General features: G+C 48.6%; 1 protein-coding gene across 1 annotated transcript; it reads right to left on the bottom strand.

Annotated features, from left to right (window-relative positions):
* Nucleotides 1–980: 980 nt before the first annotated feature.
* Nucleotides 981–26,836, bottom strand: clstn3 (calsyntenin 3). The gene is made up of 19 exons (XM_088940066.1): nucleotides 26,411–26,836; nucleotides 20,195–20,271; nucleotides 18,090–18,212; nucleotides 17,406–17,613; nucleotides 15,246–15,454; nucleotides 14,367–14,516; nucleotides 13,017–13,202; nucleotides 12,046–12,336; nucleotides 11,810–11,922; nucleotides 11,330–11,489; nucleotides 10,494–10,553; nucleotides 10,165–10,313; nucleotides 8,307–8,455; nucleotides 7,187–7,410; nucleotides 6,822–6,983; nucleotides 6,557–6,702; nucleotides 5,717–5,849; nucleotides 5,143–5,327; nucleotides 981–2,800 (listed from the first exon to the last, which is right to left on the bottom strand). The coding sequence occupies exons 2-19, from the start codon at nucleotides 20,259–20,261 to the stop codon at nucleotides 2,645–2,647; spliced, it is 2,871 nt and encodes a 956-aa protein (XP_088796192.1). The 5' UTR covers nucleotides 20,262–20,271; nucleotides 26,411–26,836; the 3' UTR covers nucleotides 981–2,644.

The raw sequence follows: 26,836 nt of genomic DNA, 5'->3' as shown, positions 1-26,836 counted from the left end.
GGGTTACAGACCCCTGGAGTCACTGGACTGGGGCTCTTTGAGACCGGGGTTACAGACCCCTGGAGTCACTGGACCGGGCCTCTCCGGAACCGGGGTTACAGACCCCTGGAGTCAGTGGACCGGGGCTCTTTGAGACCGGGGTTACAGACCCCTGGAGTCACTGGACCGGGGCTCTTTGAGACCGGGGTTACAGACCCCTGCTTTAGGAGGTTTAAGAGACCTTAAACTGAGGTCCTGACTTCTTGGACAATCCCAGGGCCCTGTTTGTAAGAGACAGGACATGAACCCCACTGTCCTGCCCAAATTCTTCATCATCCCTCCTCTAGAGGGCGCTCCTACTTATTTTGTATTGATTTTAAATTTAGTACTGTCAGCTGTGTTTCCTCCCTTTTTTTGTTACAGAAGCCCGGCGACTCCGGAGTTCCGGGCTCAGCTTTGGAAGATGGCCACCCGAAGGCTCGCCTGCTCCCAGGCTTCAGGGGCAGCAGGCACAGGCCTCCCCCCCAGTGTCCTGACCTCTGAGCCCAGGGCTCGGGGCGCCTGGTCCCATCATGTTTTTAACTTCCCTGTTCCTGGCCCTAGTTCCCCCGTTCCCTGGTTTTAATCCTCTTCTTCTTGGATGGATCTCCCGGCTCTTGGATCACGGACCGCGATCCCTGGATTGGATTGGATTGGATCTTGGATCCCTGACTGCCCCCTTTTGGATGTCCCTGGAAGTGACACAGTCGCCGGGAGCAGCGCTGACCTGTGCTCTTTTCATCCAATCGGACGTCACGAGCAGCTCATCTTGCGTCTGTTCAAACGCTCGCTCACACGCCTTGATTCGAGATTACTCCGATTCAGTTTAAGCTCTGGGAAACACAACACGAAAACAAGTTGACAATACTGTAGACGAACGCAAGTCCGTTTTTTGGGGGGGATGCCAGAAAAGGCTCTGTCGCACGCGTGCGTGGGTCAGTTCTACTGCGGAGACCAGCAGCTGTTTTGACATCATTCTTGCATTTTGTTTTATTAGGAATCTTGTTTTACAAGAAGAAGAATAATTACAATAATGAGAGGCTTCTGCGGAACCGTGACGTCAATAAAACAAGGAGAACACTGGCTCAGATACAGACACGGTCACTGTACACCAACAAGGAGCGAGAGAGAGAGGCGGCAGTGGGGGAGGAAGAGGCGAGGAAGGAGAAGGACAGATCGAGGGCATAGGGAGGAGGGGTAAATCCCGAGGTAGAGACAGGACTGAGAGAGACAGAGAAACGTAAAAAGAGGAGGAGAGAGAGAGAGGACAAGTTGTTTTTTTGTACCCACGGGAATGAACAGCAAGGTTAGTACACTCAGATCAAATTTACACGACCCTGGTCATTGCAGGGCAGAGACACGCAACTCAGTTAAACACGCAACAAGCAAGATATTATTAGAATTATTATTATCTGCTAATTATGGGGGGGGGGGGTGCGGGAGAGCAAGTCATTGTGAATTGGCGAAATAAAAATGACAGTTGAACAAGGATCAGCGCCCCTTCACAGTTGCAGGGGAGCTGCAGCTAATAATAATAATAATAATAATAATAATAACATATTTTTCTATTTACAGGAATCAATACAATCAAGATCACCCAGTAACTGGGCTGACATTCTGAATAGAGAGTGTGTAGGAGGATTGTGTAGTCAAGATTGTGTAGTAAACACTGAATACGAAGCACGATGTGGACAACAGATAGAGGCGAGTGATGGGGCTTTATATATCAGCAGCTTTGTAGTAGTTATTGAGAGTAGAAAGTGTGCGTTTACTGCCTGTGCTGTCTGTATACTGTGAATTCTGGTGTTAGATGGCCCACTAGAAATTGGTGTGTACTAGAACACCCCAGATTTACACAGGTGAGTGTATTTCAGACACATTGCGTGTTAAAGACTCGGTTCCAGGGATTAGGTTTTAGATATTGTGCTGAACTGTGACATCCAGGTTGTATAAGCAGGGCTCGTGTGGTACTGATTGTATGCAGAGATCATATTGTAGGTTATGTACGGGACATTGGGCTGTGCACGCAGCACAACACGGTGCAGAACCTGTGTAGAATATTCTAAACAGATTGCTGGAAAGTAGCTACAGTTGTGGTGTGTGTGGATTGCATGGAACTCTACAATAGGTTGTGTATTATTGAGTAGATTATAGAATGAGGTTGTGTTGTGTGCGTGCCGGTGATGTTCAGCAGTAAGGACATTTATACTGTTGTTTCTAGAGCTGGACTTCATGAGTCATTCATGGGCTCCATTCATTTCATTGGCTAATTAATAAGGACAAAGAGATGGGGGATATACTAAGGAATTGCTGAATAAATAACACTTGGAGACCGTAACAGGAGGATTAGGAAGCTGGATCCATTTTGGCTCAAAAGTAGGACAAAACTCCAAAACAAAACAAGCATGGGATGAGAGGAATAAAGGCCACCAAGGGCTCCAGTTTCCAATCCGACAAAATTCTCCTGTGCAGTCTGGACCTAATTGGCTTGAACGACTTTTCTGAGGAAACAGAAGCCATTTGGGATACTGGGCAACAGCCAAGCCGTTATACAAAGTGAAGGGAAAACGGAGCCAAGATGGCCGCTGCTAGTATCCCAGTTTCTTAACTCTGCTGTGATTGGATATCAGTAGCGACGGGGGGCGTGTTCCCGGCCATCTCTTTTAATGATGATTTGCTGGTCGTCTGGGGCATCTCCAGGGGGGGATTCTGGAGACTCCTCCCCTTCCTCTTCTTCATCTCCGTCCATTCCTCCGTCTCCTGAGACTCGAGACTCATAGGACTGAGAGATAAGGGGGTGGGGGGAGAAACAGCAGACAGAGGGAGAGGTAGTGGGAGTTAATACTGAAACAAATGCAGAGACTGAATGATGAAAGTCGGCCCTTGGAAGCTGAGCAGCTGTAGTGTCGGTGTATATTTAAGTGTATATATATGTTTTGGTGATTTAAACTATGTGGTCTTCATTATACAGCACCATTATCACTATTATCATTGATCTCAGTGTGTTATTCACTCTACAGCACTATAATCATTGATTTGAGTGTGTTATTCACTCTACAGCACTATAATCATTGATCTCAGAGTGTTATTCACTCTGCAGCACTATTATCATTGATCTCAGTGTGTTATTCACTCTGCAGCACTATTATTGTTGATCTAAGTGTGTTATTCACTCTGCAGCACTATTATCATTGATCTCAGTGTGTTATTCACTCTACAGCACTATAATCATTGATCTCAGTGTGTTATTCACTCTACAGCACTATTATCATTGATCTCAGTGTGTTATTCACTCTACAGCGCTATTATCATTGATCTCAGTGTGTTATTCACTCTACAGCACTATTATCATTGATCTCAGTGTGTTATTCACTCTACAGCTCTGTTATCATTGATCTCAGTGTGTTATTCACTCTACAGCTCTGTTATCATTGATCTCAGTGTGTTATTCACTCTACAGCTCTGTTATCATTGATCTCAGTGTGTTATTCACTCTACAGCACTATTATCATTGATCTCAGTGTGTTATTCACTCTACAGCACTATTATCATTGATCTCAGTGTGTTATTCACTCTACAGCTCTGTTATCATTGATCTCAGTGTGTTATTCACTCTACAGCACTATTATCATTGATCTCAGTGTGTTATTCACTCTACAGCACTATTATCATTGATCTCAGTGTGTTATTCACTCTACAGCACTATTATCATTGATCTCAGTGTGTTATTCACTCTACAGCACTATTATCATTGATCTCAGTGTGTTATTCACTCTACAGCTCTGTTATCATTGATCTCAGTGTGTTATTCACTCTACAGCACTATTATCATTGATCTCAGTGTGTTATTCACTCTACAGCACTATTATCATTGATCTCAGTGTGTTATTCACTCTACAGCACTATAATCATTGCTCTCAGTGTGTTATTCACTCTACAGCACTATTATCATTGATCTCAGTGTGTTATTCACTCTACAGCACTATAATCATTGATTTGAGTGTGTTATTCACTCTACAGCACTATAATCATTGATCTCAGAGTGTTATTCACTCTGCAGCACTATTATCATTGATCTCAGTGTGTTATTCACTCTGCAGCACTATTATTGTTGATCTAAGTGTGTTATTCACTCTGCAGCACTATTATCATTGATCTCAGTGTGTTATTCACTCTACAGCACTATAATCATTGATCTCAGTGTGTTATTCACTCTACAGCACTATTATCATTGATCTCAGTGTGTTATTCACTCTACAGCTCTGTTATCATTGATCTCAGTGTGTTATTCACTCTACAGCTCTGTTATCATTGATCTCAGTGTGTTATTCACTCTACAGCACTATTATCATTGATCTCAGTGTGTTATTCACTCTACAGCTCTGTTATCATTGATCTCAGTGTGTTATTCACTCTACAGCACTATTATCATTGATCTCAGTGTGTTATTCACTCTACAGCTCTGTTATCATTGATCTCAGTGTGTTATTCACTCTACAGCACTATTATCATTGATCTCAGTGTGTTATTCACTCTACAGCACTATTATCATTGATCTCAGTGTGTTATTCACTCTACAGCACTATAATCATTGCTCTCAGTGTGTTATTCACTCTACAGCACTATTATCATTGATCTCAGTGTGTTATTCACTCTACAGCACTATAATCATTGATTTGAGTGTGTTATTCACTCTACAGCACTATAATCATTGATCTCAGAGTGTTATTCACTCTGCAGCACTATTATCATTGATCTCAGTGTGTTATTCACTCTGCAGCACTATTATTGTTGATCTAAGTGTGTTATTCACTCTGCAGCACTATTATCATTGATCTCAGTGTGTTATTCACTCTACAGCACTATAATCATTGATCTCAGTGTGTTATTCACTCTACAGCACTATTATCATTGATCTCAGTGTGTTATTCACTCTACAGCTCTGTTATCATTGATCTCAGTGTGTTATTCACTCTACAGCACTATTATCATTGATCTCAGTGTGTTATTCACTCTACAGCACTATTATCATTGATCTCAGTGTGTTACTCACTCTACAGCACTATAATCATTGCTCTCAGTGTGTTATTCACGCTATAGCTCTGTTATCATTGATCTCTGTACCTCCATGGGGTTCACTATGATGGTGAGAGCAGAGTCGTCCCATTCGCTGCCGCCCTCTTTGGCCCCGCCCTTCTGCCCGTCGCTCCGGCGATGGATGGAGCGGATCCGAAAGATCCCGAGCACGACCATGAGAGCCAGGAAGCCCACGCACACCACGATGATCACCGTGGCGGCACCCGGCACCACTGCACGGGGGGAAAGCGAGAGAGTCAGGGAGTCGGCTGCTGACTGGAGTGGAGAGAGGAGTGAGAGTGAAAATCCCGCCGTGGCTGAACTGCAGAGCCCTCACTCGGGTCTGACACCCCAGTATCTAGTGTAGAAGACCCCGGTGCCTCGTTAGGGAGGGAGGTTAGTGCTGGTTGCTGATGAAAGCACAGGTGGAAGACAATAGGACATCTCTGAGTTTTTTACCAGAATGGGACATGGTTCTTCCGGATAATGGGAAGACTGACTGTCGGACAGTTCTCCAGAGTGCTCTCTTGAGTAAAAGCTTTTGAGTTTGACAGTTTCCTCTGTTATTAAAGCTTACATCCTGGACCTTAGTGATCTCTATCACTTTTTGGAGTGGTGTTACCTGAGTTGCGATGCGCGTGGGCCAGAGTGTGCCCAGCCAGCTCTCCGGAGTGACGAGACGGGTGCAGGAATTGCTGAGAGGCTAGGAGGTGAGAGGGGTGGGACAGGCCATCCAGGGAGTGCAAGAAATTCACCTGGGAGAGAGAGACAGGTTGTCACACTATCACGCTAGAGAGACCTGATTTACCGTACTGTGGACAATTATGGACAACACAACACAATCAAACTGACAGGATGGGTAACAGCCAATAACTATAGGAAAAAGAAGACCGATCAGAATAACAAAGTGAGGCAAGCATTTAAAAATCAATAGTTAATACATTTAAAAGGCAATTAATACACTAGTGGTACACCTAACACAGACAGATTAATATAAGCCCTAATAGAGATTACAGAGATATTTTAACACGGAGAGAGATTAATACAGACCCAAAACAAAAATATTAATAAAGACCTTAGAGACACCCCTCACACACAGAGATTAATACAGACACTAATATAGACCCTAGAGACACTCCTCACACACAGAGATTAATACAGACCCTAACATAGACCCTAGAGACACACCACACACACAGAGATTTATATAGACCCTAACAAAGACTCTAGAGACACACCTCACACACAGAGATTAATACAGGCCCTAATATAGACCCTACAGACACACCTAACACAGAGAGATTAATAAAGACCCTAACGTAGACCCTAGAGACACACCTACAACCTTATTTGCACACATCTTCTCTTTCGGTCTCTTCCTCGCCCCCATCAACAAATCCATCTTTCTTCCCACTGTCTGCCCTTGTCTATTTCCTGCCCGTTTCAGCCTAGCCTCTCTAACCTCCACAGTCAGCTCGTTGCTGGTGTATCGCCCATTCATCTCCGAGCAGGACAGGCGGAACCTCCTCTCAAACAGCGCTGACCCACGGGCCAGCCGGTACCGCAGGGAGCGCAACACGTCCTCATACACAGAGATGGACTCTGGGCCTGAGGGATAAGATAAAGCGAGAGGGAGGAGGAGGGGTAACTCAGACACCCTGGCAGCAAACAAGAGAGAGTGGCAAGGAGGGCGTGACACAGACGAGGGGAGTGGACGAGACAGGCACCTGTCAGTGCGATGTACGCTGTAGTGTTGGTGAGCTCCAGCCCCCTCTCCCTCACTGACTCCGCCTCCAAGACTAGCTCCTCCCTCTCGGGGTCAAGCTCCTCCCCCACCGGGGACACCTCACAGCCATCCAGAGTGTGGGCAACAGCGTCGGACATCAGGGCTGTGTGTGAGAGGGAGAGAGAGACACAGACGTTAACTCCTGCACCCTCCCCTCTTCTTTCTTCTCATTCCCGCTCTCTGCTGAGAGATCCTTTCGGATTCTCCCTCCATCCATTTTCCAGCTCCCCCCCAACCCCCTCGTCTCCTCTCGTTGAAATACAGATGTCTTCCTTCTTGCCCTCTTGCCCCACTTCCCTCCCTCACCTCCTCCCTCCATCCCCTCGGCCGCGGTGTTGATGGAGTGGGAGAGGGAGCACATGATCCTCAGCTCGGGGAAGAGGGCGACCCCCCGGGCCGCCTCGAAATCCCCGACCGGCCGGACCAGGTGTCCCCCGCCAGACAGAGAGATCTGGGGGGCATCCGGCTGCAGGACCACCAGGTATCCTTCTAAGGGCCGAAGAGACAGGCAGCCCTCCTCACTGAAACACCTGAGAGAGAGACAGAGGGGTTACCATAGACACTCAGCTGATAGGGACCGACAGGGGCTTCCTACAGCAGACAGCAATAGGGGGTTTTCCACTGTGTACAGCAGAAAAGCAGGGCTTTCACTTGTAAGCTGATGAATTCCATATTTATCGTCGCACTACAGCCTCACCTTAATCATCTAGCCACCTAGTCTAGCAGCTTGTCACGCTGCTTAGATGATGTTAAAAAAAACTGCAAGAAAGAAGCCAGAGGTGAGAAAACGTTTTACAGCTGAATTCTGCCAAGAGTCTCCTCATCAGCTCTGCAAATGTGTCTGCCTGAGACTGGCTATTGACAACACTGGGACCCGTCCAAGGACACAGTTGAGGAATCAAGGGAGACGGAGGAAGGAGACAGGTCAGAAATCAAGGAAGATAGAGGGAGGAGACAGGTCAGAAATCAAGGGAGACGGAGGGAGGAGACTGGTCAGAAATCAAGGAAGACGGAGGGAGGAGACAGATCAGAAATCAAGGGAGATGGAGGGAGGAGACAGGTCAGAAATCAAGGGAGACGGAGGGAGGAGACAGGTCAGAAATCAAGGGAGACGGAGGGAGGAGACGGGTCAGAAATCAAGGAAGATAGAGGGAGGAGACAGGTCAGAAATCGAGGGAGATGGAGGGAGGAGACGGGTCAGAAATCAAGGAAGATAGAGGGAGGAGACAGGTCAGAAATCGAGGGAGATGGAGGGAGGAGACGGGTCAGAAATCAAGGAAGATAGAGGGAGGAGACAGGTCAGAAATCGAGGGAGATGGAGGAAAGGAGGTAATGCAGAGAGGCAGAGTGCTGACTGAAGAGAGATGAGGGGTCTCAGGGCTTGAGCTCCGGGGAAACAGGACCAGATGAAAGACAGGGATCGCACCTGAGGGAGGTGGCCAGTTTCAGGGGCCTGACTCCCGGTGTGGCGAAGCGGAGCGAGTTCCTGTACGTCACCTGTTGCACGGCCCGGTTAAAGCTCTCTACGTCATCCCCCTCCAGCACCAGCACCGACTGGGAGGGATTAACATGGACCTGGAAGGCAGACAGAAGGGTAAAGAGAATCATCACAGACTCCCTGACATTCCCTCTGCAAACCAAATTATATTAACACTGACTGACTGGACACTACAGCACAGAGACACTGACTGACTGACTGGACACTACAGCACAGAGACCCTGACTGACTGGACACTACAGCACAGAGACACTGACTGACTGACTGGACACTACAGCACAGTGACCCTGACTGACTGGACACTACAGCACAGTGACCCTGACTGACTGGACACTACAGCACAGAGACACTGACTGACTGACTGGACACTACAGCACAGAGACCCTGACTGACTGGACACTACAGCACAGAGACACTGACTGACTGACTGGACACTACAGCACAGAGACACTGACTGACTGGACACTACAGCACAGTGACCCTGACTGACTGACTGGACACTACAGCACAGTGACCCTGACTGACTGGACACTACAGCACAGTGACCCTGACTGACTGACTGGACACTACAGCACAGAGACACTGACTGACTGGACACTACAGCACAGTGACCCTGACTGACTGACTGGACACTACAGCACAGAGACACTGACTGACTGGACACTACAGCACAGTGACCCTGACTGACTGACTGGACACTACAGCACAGTGACCCTGACTGACTGACTGGACACTACAGCACAGTGACACTGACTGACTGGTCACTACAGCACAGAGACACTGACTGACTGGTCACTACAGCACAGAGACACTGACTGACTGGACACTACAGCACAGTGACCCTGACTGACTGGTCACTAAAACAAATCACTTAGATCATGCTTTAATTTCCACAGAACTAGGACTCTAGCCAGCTCAGCACTTTTCAAATACTCTCTAGCTGATCCATGTGGCAGAGGTTCTAGAATGGGCAGCCTGCTATTCAGTGATGAGCCCACATATCTGCAAATAACCTGGATGGGCTCAGATCGAATCCCAATACAGAAACAACACTTGTTAGAGCTACTAATGATTTCCTGATGATTGGTTTTAATCCATTCTTGTCCATATACCTTATATGCCAGCAGCCATATCACCCTGCAGCTCACAACTGACAACCCACTGAAGCTCAGCAGGTGTGAGCCTGGCCAGTACCTGGATGGGAGACTCCTGGGAAAAACTAAGGTTGCAGCTGGAAGAGGTGTTAGTGGGGCCAGTAGGGGGCGCTCACCATGTGGTCTGTGTGGGTTCTAATGTCCCAGTATAGTGACGGGGCACTATACTGTAAAAGGCACCGTCCTTCACATGAGACATAAAACCAAGGTCCTGACACTCTGTGGTCATTAAAAATCCCAGGGCGTTTCTCAAAAGGAGTAGGGGTGTTACCCCAGTGTCCTGGCCAAATTTCCCCCTGGCCTTTCCCAGTCATGGCCTCCTGATAATCCTGGACTGGCTTCATCACTCTGCTCTCCTCCCCACTGAGAGCTGGTGTGTGGTGAGCGTACTGGTGCACTGTGGCTGCTGTCTCATCATTGGTGTTGACTGTGGGATTCCCCATTACCTGTAAAGAGCTTTGAGTGGAGTGTCCAGCAAAGCGCTATATAAGTGTAAGCAATTATTATTATGATACCATCTCTCTAAAAAGATTAGAAAGGGTTGGTGGCAGTGCTGTAACTGCTGGTCAGGCCTCTCCATGTGTTTTTGTGGATACCCTCACACACACACAAACGACAGCCTGACCCCTGACCTTCATGCCCGTGCCCAGAGACTCCAGGTCCCCAAAGTCCAGCCCCTCCCGGCAAGCGTACAGACATTCCACGACACTGTGGGGCTCCACGCTGCCGGGGCGCAGGGTTACCCCGGCCAGGAGACCCCGAAAATGGGCTTGGTAATATCCTGGGGGGTGAGACAGAGAGATAATGACAATGAATTTCAACACAGCTATACTGAGAGACAATAGGGGCCCTTCAGATAGTGCAGTAAGAGGGAGAGACAGTACAGATGGTCTATTATTAATATACATGGTGTGTTTGTAGAGCTGGAAACTGACCACACAGAGAAGCAGTATTTACTCACCTGTTTCCCCTGTCTCTGCTAAAGTGCTGTTCTGGGGATCTTTCTCTTTGTCATCGGAAACTGTAGGAGAGACAACGATATCTCCTTTATAAAAGAAACAGAGTGCAAGAAAAAATACCTCAATGGTCTAGAGATACAATGATAAGCTGGGGGCACAACGAGAAATTAAGAGAGATCTATTTAAGGCTGAAGATGGGGTGATGGGTGTCTGGAACAAGCTGTTTTGTTGAAAGGTTTCTCTGGTGTCCTTTGACAAGAGGCTGGAAGACCTTCTGAGGGTCAGTCAGGCACCAAGCAACCGAACAGATGAGCAATTCAGGGTCACAGGGGGGAGCCCGAGCCTATCCCAGCAAGCAACGGGCACAAGGCAGAGACACACACGCACACACTCACACTCAACAGGGCCAGTTTTCCCAGAAGCCAATTAACCCACCAGCATGTCTTTTGGATTTTGGGGAGGAAACCAGAGTGCCCGGAGGAAACCCACACAAACACCGGGAGAACATACAGTACAAACTCCACCCAGACACCACCCCAGGAATTGAACCCAGGGTCCCAGTTCTGCAAGGCAGCAATGCTGACCACTGCCCCACCATGTGCAAACTATCTTATTGTAAAAGGGAAGTCATTTTAGACAAGAGGGCAGATCTTGGTTGAACTACATTTCCCAGAAAAGACGTCCCATGACAACTGCCATTACACAATTAATATCTCTGGACAAGGAAGGTTAAAGCGTTAGACTCTATGATGGCTCTCAATGGCCACCCCATTGCCTACTGGGGCTCTTAATTCCCCACCCCACTGTGGCGGCAGCAGTAAAGCAGTGGAGCTCGTACCCCAGCAGGCTCCGATGAAAAGCCGTGGGCGGGGGGTGGGGCTTCGCAGGGGGCCGTTGTCGTGGATGAGCGCGGGGTCGAAGGTCACGCCGTCAACGTAGAGCGTCACGGCAGGGAACTCCACGCTGACAACAAAGTGATGCCACTCGCCATCGCACACCTGAGACAGAGACGGAGGTGGCGTTATTGCAGACAGGAGGAATCGGCTGTTGAGGGCGCTGATGAGCTGGGAGACCAGCGCAGAGTATATTGGGTTTTTACAGCAGCATCACAGCACAAATCGCAGCCAGTTCGCTCTGTTATCCTGGCCAGTTAATGGAGAAGGAGCAGCCAGGCACTCCAGTCCACCTCCAGTCCAGCTTCAGTCACTGCAGTGCAGCCCCAGCTCCAGCCCTAGTCCGGCTCCAGTCCGGCTCCAGTCCGCCTCCAATCACTCCAGTCCGTCAGTAGCCCCACCAGAACAGCCCAGTCCCACCTCACCTGCTCCAGTTTCCATAGGAACTTGACAGGGCGAGCAGCTCCAAGATCAGGCCAGTACAGGAGAGACAGACGACACCCATGCACTGAGAGAGAGTAGTGAGAGAACGAGTCGTCTGCAGGAAGAGAAAAAGAAGAGGGAGGATCAATGGAGACACCCCTACTGACAGGACAACAACACAACAGTACATTAACGCAGCCCAGACCATAGAGGCCACTGACTGGCTAACAGGGCTCACCATTCTTGACAGTGTTGCAGACGATAGTCTCCTCCTCCCTCTTGGCTCCCCGTCCCGTATTGGTTGGGCCTCCCTGCAGGGCCCCGCCCCCTCTCTTCATCCACAGCTGCAGGGTGAAGTGGTCTCCGCTCACCATGGCGACCGCCCGGGGTGGCACCACGGCAACATGGGCGGAGTTGTTGAAGGAGAACACGAGCGACGAATCAGGGGAGGGCAGGGTGGGCAGCGCGGCGGTCCAATTGGTGGAAGGAGAAGGGGGAGGGAGCAGGTCCACTTCCCCTCGGACCGCCCCTGAGAGAGGCACAAGAGAGAGAATGAGGTTAACATGGACGCCACAGCCTATCAACACCGCCAATGAGAGGGAGAGAAGGGAGGAGCTGCTGGAAACACGCTGAGAAATTGACTTACTTACTGGATACTACCATACATCAGCAACAAGTGAGAGTGATAAGGGGATTGAAGGGAAACTGCAGTCCCAGTTTCTCAGACTGGTTATTAAATCTTGGTAGCAAAATAAATCCACAGATGGTTTTGCAAAACTTGACAAATTCCAAATTAAGCAAGTCGTACTGTAAGTCGTCATGTTGTCACAAACCCCTGGTCTCTCCAAGGGCGAGAGCGAGAGTTTGCGAGAATTGTGACGTGAAGCAGCCCTTCCTGCTCACTAGTCCCTGTAATGACTAATGTACTGGGACAGACGAGCGAATAAGTACAGGTGGTGCAGCAGATACTTCACCGCAGAAATATTCCAGCGTGATCTGCACGCAGAGTTAACAAGTAAGTAGTATCTCTCGACAAAACTCGAAGTGGAGAGCAATATTTCTACTGGATTAAAAGAGCTGGATTCACAAGCCTGCTTGTTTACAGCGTCATAGGGCCGCTTCACATCACCGGAAGTTGAGTTGCCTCGTTCTGAATCGGCGAACGAGGGAGGGAGGGAGAGCGAGAGACCGAGCTCCGGCGCGGCTCACCGCACAGCCGCCGGACCGAGCGGTCGGAATAGCTGTCCCTGTCGCAGCCCTTCCCGATGTGGTTGGTCTGCAGCTCCACGGTGGCCTGGATGTTCCACACGGGCTCCTCACAGGTCTCCAGGTGCAGCGAGGGAAAGAGGGGCACGCCGCCGGATCCTGGGGTGTACTCCACCCTCTTCGACCACCCTGAGTGAGAGGCAGAGGGGCGGGGGCGGTGGGGAGAGTTGGGCATGACGTTATGTGTAACGGAAACATTGTCCTTTCCTCAAGGGAATGAAGACACTGTGAATCACTCAGGAGAAGAGTAAGACTATGGATAGTTCTGCTATAATGCGTGTTTTCACAGCACAGATGGGATATATATTTCCTATTGCTTAGCAACAGAGCCGAACACACACTGTGTCAGTCTTCACGTTTTCCCTGCTTTTATTCAATAAATCAATGGTATTAAACACAAAATAAAACACTTGTGATCAAATAGCACAGAAGAGCTAGCAGTAACATACAAAATGTTATGGAAAAATGTTCCATTGCAGTGTCTTCTAGATATCTACCCCCTGAATGTATTTAAAAATCACTCATTTCCTCTTCTCTAGTCGCACCTTTGAAATGCGGTGCTGCCTCTGTATGTCTGGGAATTAAAGGACCAGGTGGGAAACCCTAATACTGAAGCCCTGCAGTGTTCAGTTTTGCTGCCTGCTTTCAGATTCGTGCTCATGTCCACTGACCAGCAAGTCCACAGTTTCCCAGGACCACAAACAGGATTGTTGAGTGGGTGGAGGACTAACTCTGGTGTGCCACTAGGTGGTGCTGTGTATATTAATGATGGTAATCGCACACCTTCACAACTGGTGGTTCTGCTTCAATTTGGCCAGGACTCCATATTCTTTCATAATGGACTAGCCACCCACTGGTGGACTTTTTCTTTTAAATAAGAATAATCCATCTGTGTTAGATTAACCCGCAAAATTCAATGCTGCCTACTTTCAAATAGGGAACCGAAAGACTCAAAAGAACTCAAAAGATGCGCTATGTCTGTTTATTGAAATATTTAAAATTGTACCTTGTGGAGGAAAAGCTGTTTGTATGTGTGGATGACATATTTCTGTCTGTAAGTTATGCTCTCTTTTATCTGTCTGTCTAGGTATTTTGTAAGGCAGTTAAATCAGCTGTCATAGAGAATCAAGGAGCCCATACATCACCTGTTTTTATAAACCTGATTCCCTTCGCTATCTTTGGAAGCTCCTGAGTTTAAAAAAAAATGACAGCGCAGATGTCTGAAGAGAAAGACATCATGGCAGGACAAATAATCAGTATTGCTGCCATGATTAAGGTCATCACAACGATTACCTATCCAGCCAGGCTTGCAGGTCGGCTTGACCTCCACGGTGACCTCGGCATCGGCTGTGGCTCGGCTCTTCCCACAGTCGAACGCCGTGACCGTGAAACGATAGAACCGCTGCCGCCGAGAGTCCAGGACCTCTGTGTTCTTGATGTTCCCTGTTGGACAGCGGCAGAGGAGGAAGGATATTAATCAAGTCTGTACGGTGTGCTTGATCTCAGAACTCTAACGCATGTATAAGCTTTAATATCCAGGTGAATGTTAATGTATACAGTATTACCTGAGTGTAAGTGACATGCCTTTAAACTTCCCTTGGGCTGCTGATCCATTCATGTCTCAGTCATTGTGTTGTGCCTCATCAATCCCTCAGCCACTGTTTCCAGCAACTCTTCTTTCACTCTTTCCCCCTGTTCCCACCTGCCTCTCTGTCCGCACTTTGGTGCTGTCTGAGGAACTCCGAAGTGAACTCTAGACAACTGTGAAGTCAAAGGATCCCTCTATCATTCTGTTCTCACTCTGGTTCTGTCCCAGGTGCTGAACTCTAGAGGACTACAGTAGGAGCTCCCTCTATCCCTCTGCTCTCACTCCAAGACACTGTCCTTTGATGACTATGAAACTATGGGATCTTTCTCTCTCCCACAGCCGTGTGATGCTGACCAAGGTGCTGAAATCAAACTGCCCACGAGTGACACTGATTCTGCCCAGGGAACGTTCCCTCCTCCTCCTCTATCTTCCACTCTCTCCAATCTCTCCTCGATCCCTCTGTTTCTCTCCACTCCCCAGTCTTTGTGTATCTAGCCCTCAGACCACACCTGCACCTCTTTTCCTCCCTGTCTGTAATGTTGGCGTAGTGCTGTGTGTGCGCGCAGTGTGAACGTCTCTCTCACCGTCGTTATCGATGGCGAAGGGCACGTTGGGTGTGACGATGTCGTAGAAGCAGATCTGGCTGTACTGCGGGGAGCAGTCCCCATCCAGAGCCTCCACCCGCAGAATTCGGTCAAACAGCCGGCCTTCTGACACTGACACCTGGTACTGCTTCTCCACAAACACCGGCGAAAACTCATTTACGTCGTTCACCCGCACATGCACTGTCGCCCTGGGAGATAAGAGTAGAGGGGTAGTTGAAGAGTAAAACTGTAGTAAATATGGACTTCAACATACAGCCTAGTGCAGTGATTCTCAGTTCTGGTCCTGGGAGACCCCTGTGTCTCCTGTTACTTGGTCCTTAATCACCAGGGCTGATTGGCACTTCTCATTGATCTGCTTAATTTAGACTTTTGCTCACTTGGTTTCAAAACTACCCTAGCTAAATCAACTAATTTCAAATTCAGCTACAGAACTTTAGAGTTTACAATCCTTCCTTAACTCCTCCCCTATTTCTGACAAATAGACACAGGTGGGCATGACGCTGTATAAGACACACCCACAGTGGGCATGGCACTGTATCAGACACGCCCACAGTGGGCATAACATTGTATCGGACATGCCCACAGTGGGCATGACACAGTATCGGACACGCCCACAATGGGCATGACACTGTATCAGACACGCCCACATTGAGGATGACACTGTATCGGACACGCCCACAATGGGCATGACACTGTATCAGACACGCCCACAGTGAGGATGACATTGTATCAGACACGCGCACAGTGGGCATGACACTGTATCAGACACGCCCACAGTGAGGATGACACTGTATCAGACACGCGCACAGTGGGCATGACTGTATCAGACACACGCACAGTGGGCATGACACTGTATCAGACACGCCCACAGTGGGCATGACACTGTATCGGACACGCCCACAGTGGGCATGACACTGTATCAGACACGCGCACAGTGGGCATGACACTGTATCAGACACGCCCACAATGGGCATGGCACTGTATCAGACACGCCCACAGTGGGCATGACACTGTATCAGACACGCCCACAATGGGCATGACACTGTATCAGACACGCGCACAGTGACTGTTTGTTTGTTGCTTCTGCCCAGGCCCAGTCGATTACACTTTATCTCACACACCTAAAGGGAGGTGGGAAAAGAGGAGCAGGGTTGTCAACAATGACAAACCCCAATACAGCCCTTTACAAGCTGAAAGACAAACATGAAAACACAACCAAAACAGAAACTCGAGATCAACTTCTGCAGAGCAGCACCCAGAAAGCACACTGGTCCCACAGGGCGAGAACAGAGAGCCACTGCTGTAGAGAGACACCTGATACTGGAAAGCGGCTCCGCTCTCTCCCTGTATGTACTCCTCCCCCCACCCCTCTCTCCCATCTGCCCTTGACCTCCTTATCTCACTCTTCCCTTGGATGTTGCCTAGTCTCCTCCTCGTCTCCCTGTGCTATACTCCCTCGCTGCAGTATCAGTTTCCTGAGCATTTTCTGCTCAGCTGAAGATTTCAGCCCCATATATTAAAAAGTCCAAACATAAGGAGAAGCAGCTCCTAGACCTTTATGCACATATTTCTGGATGTAGACATTTTTGCATGCTCTGTATATACATAGATGCATTTTCCCATTTACAGGTATAATAACTAACATCGAGCCCAGAGATCTGGAGAATCTAACAACATAAAGCAGGTTACGAGTGAGAGGAGCCCATTTGACTCTTGTAGCTCACTGGGTTAGAAACGAAATACATTTCAAAGATTTCAATTATTTTCTCGGAAGACGCCAGGGCTTTGGCTTCAGTAACACGACTCGTTCCATATCCCCACACCTCTTTGTGTAAAGAAGTGCCAGCCGTTCTCGGTTTTGCACGCACTTCCTCTGGTATCCTCTGGTTGGTTGATTTTGAAGAAATCTTGAGCCCTGCGGTATCTTTCCTATTTCCTTTCCATTTTCTCTTCTTCTTTCCTCCCCCTATACCTTGTGTGCGGAGGCGCTCTGATGCTGTGCCTCTCTCTCCTCCTTGCCCTACAGCCTCATCCTCCAGCCTGTGTGCAAAGCTGCTGTGTTACCACCTCCCTCTCTCACTGGCATCGCTCCCTCTCTCTCTCAGTGTATCAGACAGGCCCCCAGGGGGCCACACTCACTTGTGTGACTTCTTGCTGTTGGTGCCGTCGGGCCCCTCCCCACAGTCGTACGCCTGCACCGTGAAGGTGTGCTCTCTCTGGCTCTCGCAGTCCAGCGGCTCCCTCGCCCGGATCAGGCCCTCCCCGGTCGTCTTGTCCAGGACCACTGCCTCGAAAACACTGGAGCCCGACCCGCTGCCGCTGTGCACCCGGAACCCGCAGATCTCCCCTGGGACGCGCCGAGAGCGGGAGAGGAAGGGTTAATGAATCACGGGACCGTCCGCAGAGTGCCTGGAGAGCACTAGTCCTTTTTTCAACCTAACATTCATTCGACATCGTTTGCAGATGTTTTGTTTACTGCAAAACATTTCCAGAGACTGACAATCGTCTCCTCCTCCTGCAGAATCAGCTGTACCATAATCGGGGTTTTGTGTCTCATCAGTGGGGTGAAGCTCAAGGAAAGAAATTGCTCAGAATGGCTGTTAGTCAGTGGCAGAGCAGTAGCCGTGGTGTCAGCCGTGGGATTGAACTACAGACTGCTGGGAACAAGCCAGTCACCTTGACCGCTGAACCACTGAGCCGCCTGGCTTTAGAAAAAATGAGACACAACAAAAATTAAAAATGAATTGATTAGGAAATGGCAAACAAAAACGGCAGAAGATGTGCAGCGGCACAGAAAGATTCGCAGGAGGGATGAAACTGTACCTGCGTAGTGCAGGGGGGCGTCTTTGTCCAGGGCGAAGAGGGGGGGGTTCAGTAGGACCGTGTTGTCGTTCTCCATCACTATCCCCTGGTACTCGGTCTCGATCCACGGCTTGTGCTTATTGGCTGGGCAAACAACAAAAGGCATGCTTATTGGCTGTCGGTTGAGTGGTGTCCTCACCAGCTGAGCAACTAAAAAAAGACATTTCTGATTGGCTGAGCACTGAACGAGACATGGGTGGGGAATATGAGACGTTAAGAGAGACATTTCTCAGAGGGTTGTGTGGCGGAACATTCAAGGACACCCTACCTGCTGGCTAAGATGTTTTTGAAGGGTGTGATTTCACTAGCGGAGGAAAGAACACAAGCCAGAATTATCAATGAAAAAATCAGTAAAGCCCGACAGAACTCCCCTGTTAAGCAGGTAAAATGCGTACCTTTTACCATGTCAGTAAGCTCATTGATGGGCCCTTCCAAAACCTTTAATTGATATTGTTATCCACTACTTTAAACAAATAAAACACAGAAATATACAGCGAATACAGGACCCGGCGGCCTGAGGTTAATAATTTGCCACTGGGATTGGGATCCTATGAAATTTTCCCTCCTGAAAGCAACCCGACTTTCACAACGCAGTCGCACACATACTGCCTATAGCGCCTTAAACAATGTCTTCTCCATAAAGGCAACGACTTCACAGAGGGAATTAACCTCAGAGGGTCGGGTCGCGGGAGGGCGGGTCAGAATGGGCTCTCTCGCTGACGAGTGTGGCCACGTCGACAACCGATCGCCCCTCGCGAACAAGAAATCCCATTAGCACCTGCCGCCCGGCTGAGCCGATCGCCTGCATTGATTACAACAGATCTGATCCCCCACGGCGAAGACATCTTGCGGACGCTCTCTTCCATCAGACCTGTTTTCTCTAACCCTCCTTTATGCTTCTGTCCCATTCAAAGAGCTTCATCGGGGGCACTGCCAAATTAAGGGGTTGCCCAACACTGTTGCAGCAAACGGCTAACATTGCCGAGCATTTCAGACTGTAACACAGAGGCTCACTCTCTGCTCCTCACGCTGCGACGGGGGCGACGACGCTCCGGGCCGCAGCTCTGATGAGTTTCCTCTCCCAGTAGTATTGGAAGCTCTTCTGCCTCTGGCCAGTCTGGGGATTCTGGGATTTGATGTGTTATTTTAGAGGAGAGTGGTTTGTCTCATCCCGGGGAGGTGCATCTCCGTCTGTGCTTCTCCCCCGCTGGCTAGATACTCTGTCCCTCTCCGACATTAACCTCCTCCCTTTTCCCCTTCCAATCCTGCCCCCTCGCTTCAGATCACGCAGTATTACTGTATTAATCTTCCCATCAGGCAGAGGGATTACATCCTGGATTACAGGAAATTTCCCAATAAAAACATGGTTCTCATCTCCCCCCTCCCTCCTCTCAATCCAGTGCTCTTTCCTTCTTCAATCCCTCAATCCCCTGTCTCTCCCTCTCAATCTGTTCCGACCGGATCCCTCCCAACGGACTGGTTGTGGATCTCCGAGCCTGGAGTCTCTCCTCTCTCTCCCCCCTCCATAGATCTGCCCCTCTCTCTTTCTCCCTGTTTTTCCATCTCCTTTCATTTCTAGCCCCAAAATCTGCCCCCTCTCCGAGCGAAAGCCTCTCCACACGCAATGCAGTCAACAGCAGCCGAGTGTTTTCTTACGCGCTGCTAACGCGTGCAAGAGCCATCGCCACAGCATCAGCAACCACAGCCCATGTTGCTCCCGCTACAACTGGTAGGGCGGCTCGGACAGTTAATCGAACAGGGCCACCGATACAGACACCACCACAGCCACAGCCCACGCAGAGGAGGATGAGATGGTCAGAGAACGTTCCCTTGATCGCTGCTAATTAACCTCGGAAGGAAATGCATGATATTTAAACCTCCGCCAGCGTTTATATGGCCGCTTAAGGCAGTTTGCCAGTCTTTGCTTTCCCCTTTTCCAATAATTGATAGGAAACACGAGATGGAATCGGACCTGCGTTGGCCCAGGAAGGAGACATTTGGCAGTGATGGTGGGGGGGATGAAGATGGACAGCTGGGATTCCGTTCCTACATCGGGCTGATCTCACCTTTGTTGCAGCGGCCGGCTGGAGCCAGAGACAGGAGGAGGACCCCCAAAACGCAGAAGCTGCCCATCCTGGTGACACTGAGGAGAGAGGGGCACAAGAGAATGAGTGAGGAGGGAGGGGGAACCCATTAGGTTTAGGATCAAGAATGAGGTGTGTGTGTGAGAGAAAGGGTTAGAAAGAGCGCCACCTGCTGGCCCACCAGCACAGCCCAGGTGCACTTTGTGGGTCCCCAATTCCAGATCATTCACGCCGTGCAAGCGTTTTGGGAGCTCAAAGGAGAGGTCGCACAAAAGGGGGTATACTTGACAACTATACTTGACAAAAAAACAAACAAATTCAGCACAAATGATGGATTCGGTTAGGGGTGCAGTTCATTAACTGATCAGCCGGAATGAAAGCTCAAAGAGCTCGTTTGTTCCTCAGTATCAAACATCTGACGTCACACTGCTGTTTGACCCCCTAATCAACGAACGCAATGGGTTTGTCATCGTTCTTCCTTCATTTTCCTACCCTCTTCATCCAGTTCGGGGTTGTAAGGGAGCCAGGGTCTATCCCAGCAAGCACCGGGCACAAGGCAGGATACACCCTGGTCAGGACACCAGTCCACCACAGTGCGTCATAATTCCGAATAATAAAATGAGTGTACTTTGTGAGGATTTCTGCTTTGCTGCCTTTTTACGGAGAAAATCGTATGTGACACGCAGGCTAAACTCTGCAGCGGTAAACTGTAATCACTATTTCCTCAAGGACTTTCACAAATTTCTAATCCCGTTTTCCTCCATACTGTACTTTTCCATGCTGAAGATGGAAAACTACCAAGACGATCAACATTACCCTATATCTTCTTGTTTTCCATTTAACTTCGTAAACCTAGCCTCATTGCGCCATTTCTCTGAATGTGGTATTCGGTGATGCTGCGGCACTCGATCATTTGGTGGAAATGAGTTACAGGTGAACTACAGCAGAACTAGAAAGCAATCTATTGTTCTTCAAGGCCAATGCAAGACGAGTGAAGCATCTGTGTAAATATTACTGGATGATTTGTACTTAAATAGCGAGTTCCTAGCAACACAATGTCACGTGTAAGAATAAATGCTGTTCTGCCAGCACAAACGAAATAAAAGCTGGTCAGAAGTGAATCCATCTTCTCCATAATCGGTTTTAGATACGTTTCGAGCACATCTAACATGCCCACGGGTGGCACAGAGCATCTAACATCCGTGCTCATGAAACCCTCCAGTTTGCTCAGAGTGGAAAGACTCCAGAGGAAACAGCGGAGCTGGGCAGTGCCTTTTGACACTTCTGGAGCGGAGTGGCCTGATTTTGTGTGTAGGACACACTCATTTGTGCACACGGCTCCAGACACAAGTGCTTGGAGCCCTGGTGTTCGGGCACCGACAGCTGACTAGGATGAGTGGGTATTCCAATTGGATTCGAAAAAAGCATCACCGATAGATACAGTGAGGTTCAACATCACGTGGTTTATATGGAGAGCAACATGGTGGTGCAGTTGTTGACTCTGCTGCCTCATTGCACTGGGGACCTGGGTTCAATTCCTGGGGTGCTGTCTGTGTGGAGTCTGCACGTTCCTCCCAGACTGGGAGAGACTCGGGCTCCCCTGCGACTGAATACTGGATGAAGTGGCTTTAACGGACGATTACATGGAGCTGCAGCCGGCCAGCAATAGTGAGGACGGTGCTTTCCTCCAGATTCGGCCAAACACTAGAGGGCGCTACAGCCTCTCTTGTTTGTGTGCAGGTTCACATGTGAAATAATCACTGACTAATTAGCTCGTTAGTGAAGGGGTGAGAGTTGAGTCACATTCGTACGCAGGGTGGATTAAATTAGTTTGCAACATAAGTGGGGATAGGTCCTTGCACCCATCAGGACTGTTAGAGTCAGGCCTGTCACAGAAGAGCACACCTTACAGTGAGCTACCGAAGGAAGACTTCACATTCTGCGATTCCTCAGGAACTAGACCCTCCTATGACTGGATGAGCTACTAAAACTAAAAACACATGAGGGGGTGAAAAGATCTCTCATGGGGAACCTTCTTCTCCGGCCCACAGTGTTTCACTGTTACCTGTCTACCAGAAGGACGTCCCGCCAAGATCTCAATGAGCAGACTCCGTTTATTCCGCTGGAATGATTCCTGATCGACCTGGCGGGTCAGACATAGGCAGAACCCAGCGTGGGCTCGTTCACAAGAGCCTCCCACAGGGAAAAAACCCGGGACGGATCAGACTGCTGTGCAATGGGAGTCTGACTGGCTCTCTGCTTCTTCTGCTCTGTCTCCCCACCTCATGAGGTGTTAAGAGAGAGAGAGGGGAAAGGAGAGAGACATAGCTGCTAAGTGATTGTTGATTTTGACTGTGTTCCCGGAGAGGGACTGCAGTGCTTGTCTGTTTGAAGTAACGTCATAGACAATTTAATATGGAAACGTTTGCTTTGCTATATTGGGTTGGTGATGTAAATATTTGCTGATTGATTATGGTTTTTACTTTCTCCCCATGGCCAGTCAGGAGAGGGAGCTGTTCCTTTTTCTCAGTGTGCGACTAATTTGTCGTTTACATAAATATAAGACCATAAGCAGGTTACAAATGAGAGCTTGGCCCATTTAGCTCATTTGCTAGTTTGTAAACCAATGATCTCATTCAACTGCTTCCTAAAAGAAGCTGGGAGGAGTTCTGGCCTCAACAACATGACTGGGTAGCTTGTTCCACACTCCTGCCACCCTTTGCGTACAGAAATGCCTCCTTTCTCAGTTTCTCATTTTAAGGCACTTTCACACAGTGCCCACTTCTGTCCTCTGGTTTCATGTTTCACTGTTAATTCTGACGAAGTCTACCGTTCTGACTTTTTTTACCCTTGAGGAATTTAAACACTTGTAATGGGTCCCCTTTTGATTTTCTTTACTCAGGACTATAAAGCTTCTGTTCCTTCAGTGTCAGGCATTCCCTTAAGCACTGGAATGTATCTCCAGCACAACAATATTTTTTTACAACATGATGACTGAAACTATACACAATACACACATCCCTCAGTTTACAATTCACTCTGCTTCGAGTGTTTGAAAAGAGGAGAATTTTGCGAGCTAGGTACTGTACCATTTCAGGGTTCGGTGATTCTGCTCATAAAGGGTTTTCCCAGCTAATGGGTGGTGAATTGCAGTCTCCCTTCAAAACTATGTCCTCCAAACAAAAAGTCTGAATTTCATTGGACAGTGTCGAATTCTTATTACTATGTGCATTTGGTGGTCCACCACACGCCTAACACTATAAATTTGGAATGTTTCTTGAACAGTCTGGTCCAGGTAGTTTCAGAGACTCTTCATTGTTCAATCTTTAGTTCCTGAGCCTGAATACTATTTTTGATCTACAGTGCTATGCTACCGACCACTTTTTTTAGCTTTTGTGTCTCTCCAGAGAACTATGTACTTGCGTTAATCACGGGTGTTTTCAGTTGGCTATGTTTTTGTGATCCCAATTGTATCAGAAATGCTCTCTAAAACCCTAGCGTCTTCATCATGAATTCTGGTTCCAATATTTCTAGCATCTAAAAACCTGGTGCTGTGCTGTCTTATTCTCTGGCTAGCTTTTCTCTTCCTTTAACCTCCCTTTGGATTTTCTTGGCTTTCACACTGCCATTGTTAATGAACTGGTGCAGAGCTTAGTTAATTGCTGTCTTGTCTGGTGTCATACTGGAGCAGTAGTGTAATGGATCAGTCCTTCGAATAAAATGGAACCTAATTCCATGCCATCCATCCATTTTCTAACCACTTCTTCCAATTCAGGAGTCTATCCTGGCAAGCAATGGGCGCAAGGCAGGGTCCAGCCTGGACAGGACGCCAGCCCATCACAGAACACACACACACACACTCACGCCAGGGCCAGTTTTCCCAAAAGTCAATTAACCCACCAGCATGTCTTTGGACTGTGGGAGGAAACCAGAGCACCTGGAAGAAACCCACACAAACCTGGGGAGAACATGCAGACTCCACCCAGACAGCACCCCAGGAGCTGAACCCAGGGCTCCAGTGCTGCAAGGCAGCAATGCTCACCCCTGCACCACCATAGTGCCCAAATGAAATACCCTTTGAATTAAATTGCGTCATCGATGTGAATTAAAAAAGCACTCCAATTTAGTGCCTCACGCATATTCTACAGCATAAATGTGATCAGTTTATCACCAACCAGTGGATACAAGTGAAAATTACATGGGTGGGTATTTACATCTGAGAACTGGAAGCACTTCTTTACACAAAGGGTGGTGGGGGCGTGGAACAAGCTACCTGGACATGTTGTGGAAGCCGATGCCCTGGTTCCTTCCAAGAAACAGCTAAATGAGATCCAGGGAACAATGAGCAACTAACGATCAAACAGTCTGGATGGGCCAAATTGTCTTCTTTTGTAGGGTTCTTAATGCATGGTGCTTTTCTACTATATCTGATCTTAAATTAAATCAGCCATATCAGCTAACAAATAATAATTGAGGCTTGGTAATATCTATTAGTTTTGCTATTAATCGACCCTAAAAGCCACACCATTCACCCAAGCCACAACATTAAATTAGGAATGCAGCCGGGAAACCATTTTCTACAACACAGACGATGCATTTATTCTCCCAAGCAGAGAGCAGACGATTCGCACTGCAAAACAGGAGAGAGGAGCTTTTCTGTCAAACCTCTCCCAGCTGAAATCTTTCACACAAACAACAAAGACGTTAAAGCACCGTTTCGTCCTTCAACAGGGATTCAGTAACACCTTGAACGAGCTCTGTGTCCCAGTCTGAAACATCATCACCGCACTCTTCCCTCTATGTACAGCATGTGACAAACATCAGCAGCAACTATCCGTTGCCAGATCGGTTTTAAGAAATCACTTTATTGGCCATTTACAATTTCTTGCATTACAAATTTGTCTTTTCGCAGACCCCGGCTTGCTCTCCAGGAGACACACAGACAGGGAGAGAAGCTGGGGGTCAGAGCGCAGGGTCAGCCATTTATATGGCACCCCTGGAGCAGTTGGGGTTAAGGGCCTTGCTCAGGGGCCCAACGGAGTAGGATTCCTCTGCCAGATGCAGGATTTGAACCGGCAACCTTCCAGCCACAGGCGCAGATCCTGAGCCACAGTGCCACCGCTCCGCCCTTCACATTTATATAGATATTTATATTATACAGATATTTACAGAAACCATCCATATAGACACTATCTGGATGAGATCCGCAGATCAATTAGTTACTTAACTACCAAACGGGCTGGATGGGTCTCCTCCCGTTTGTAATCTTCCTATGTTCTTACGGAGAGACCCAGGTCATGACCTTGGATCCCAGCATATGGACCGTCTCTATTCTGCCTTCAGTTCTGAATGGCACTGATCAAAGCAGGCTTGGTTCAAAGGTCAGAGGGCACTGGTGTTCAGAATGGGGGGGGGGGGGGGGGTGATGCTTAGAGGAGTCTCTGGTGAAAATGCTACCATGATCCTGCTACAGTGTGGGGTGCCGAGATTGGGGATGGATTATGTCAGTGCGATGCTCACCGGGACCTCACACTACCGCCGACACAGAACAGGTCAGGCTGCCCCCCCTCTCTGTGAGGGGTGTGAGAGTATCAGAAAGTCGTTTGCAAAGCTGTCTCGCACCCTTGAGGAATCTGCTCACAAGTATATAAAATTCTAAGAGGTACTTGGAGAGAATGCCCCTATTATATTTCTCAGGCATTTTACAATGGTAATGGGGTACAATGGGGACTCAGCGGTGACAGGCTCACGGCACGGCCAGCAAGCCCCTGCCTAACGCAGTCGCAATTGCGTTTCTGTCATTTACGTGTGTACAGTACGCATTTTCATACATGCATAGGCGCCTGTATGTAATTATGTGCGCCTATATGCGTGCAGTGAACGTAGATAAAATGAGCACAGCCACAGGGGGGCAGATGCATATTTAGACGAGGCAAGGACTCGGTGCTAGAAACATCCATTAATATCTGCATAAATGTGAGCTCCGTTTTCCAATCAATTCACCCCCATCTGTATGAAGAGCCCGTGCGCAGGAAGACCTCTATACGCGCATTGACAACGTTTATCTCGATTTTCGTTCCCCTGTTTTCAACCGACAAATTCGATTTTGAACGGGGGTGTTTAGGTCCGCACACACGTTTCGAAATACAGACGCACGCAGCTACCGTCATCGTTTTCCCATTCTCGTTTGTTCCTTACCGTTCAAATTGGTACCCGAAGCTCCTCTCTCCCTCTCTACCACCGTTTCTCTCTCAGCATCCGTCTGTCTGGAAGGTATTAGGGACGCGCAGACTCTCCGCCTTTCCTACGCGCAGAATGAATCGATTGCTTTATTTGCAATATTCTTATTTCTCCCTGCGGTGAGTTTTATTGCCGTCGTGAGCGGCGCTGATAATGGTGGCGGTCGGTTTCGGCTGATGCTCGGTGTCTGAAGGCTCTACAGCTCCGTCTACCCGCCCACACTGCGTCTCTGCCTCCCCCCTCTCTCGACTCCAGCCCCCCCCCCCCTCGCTCGCCCTGGCTCAGGCGAGTGCCCCGTCGCTGGGTATGGGCTGCGCTTGCAGCACTCTCTCCAAAGACCTCGCTCGCACTCCAGTGAACAAGAAACACAAGGCGTGTGTGTGT

The sequence above is a fragment of the Atractosteus spatula genome, chromosome 22 (assembly GCF_055471065.1).
Source record: "Atractosteus spatula isolate fAtrSpa1 chromosome 22, fAtrSpa1.hap1, whole genome shotgun sequence".
Classification (NCBI taxonomy): domain Eukaryota; kingdom Metazoa; phylum Chordata; class Actinopteri; order Semionotiformes; family Lepisosteidae; genus Atractosteus; species Atractosteus spatula.
The sequence above is the reverse complement of the archived record's forward strand: the minus strand, read 5'-3'. Positions and strand labels throughout refer to the sequence as shown.

Bases quoted from the DNA above. Each gene is read 5' to 3' on its own strand.
- clstn3 (XM_088940066.1), bottom strand. From the start codon at position 20,261: ATGGGCAGCTTCTGCGTTTTGGGGGTCCTCCTCCTGTCTCTGGCTCCA. The intron at 13,203-14,366 runs GTAATCGTTGTG...CCTCTCACTCAG, and splicing joins CTGCAAGCCTGGCTGGATAG to GGTGGTCGAAGAGGGTGGAG. The intron at 6,703-6,821 runs GTGCCTGTCTCG...CTTATCCCTCAG, and splicing joins AGCGTACATCGCACTGACAG to GCCCAGAGTCCATCTCTGTG.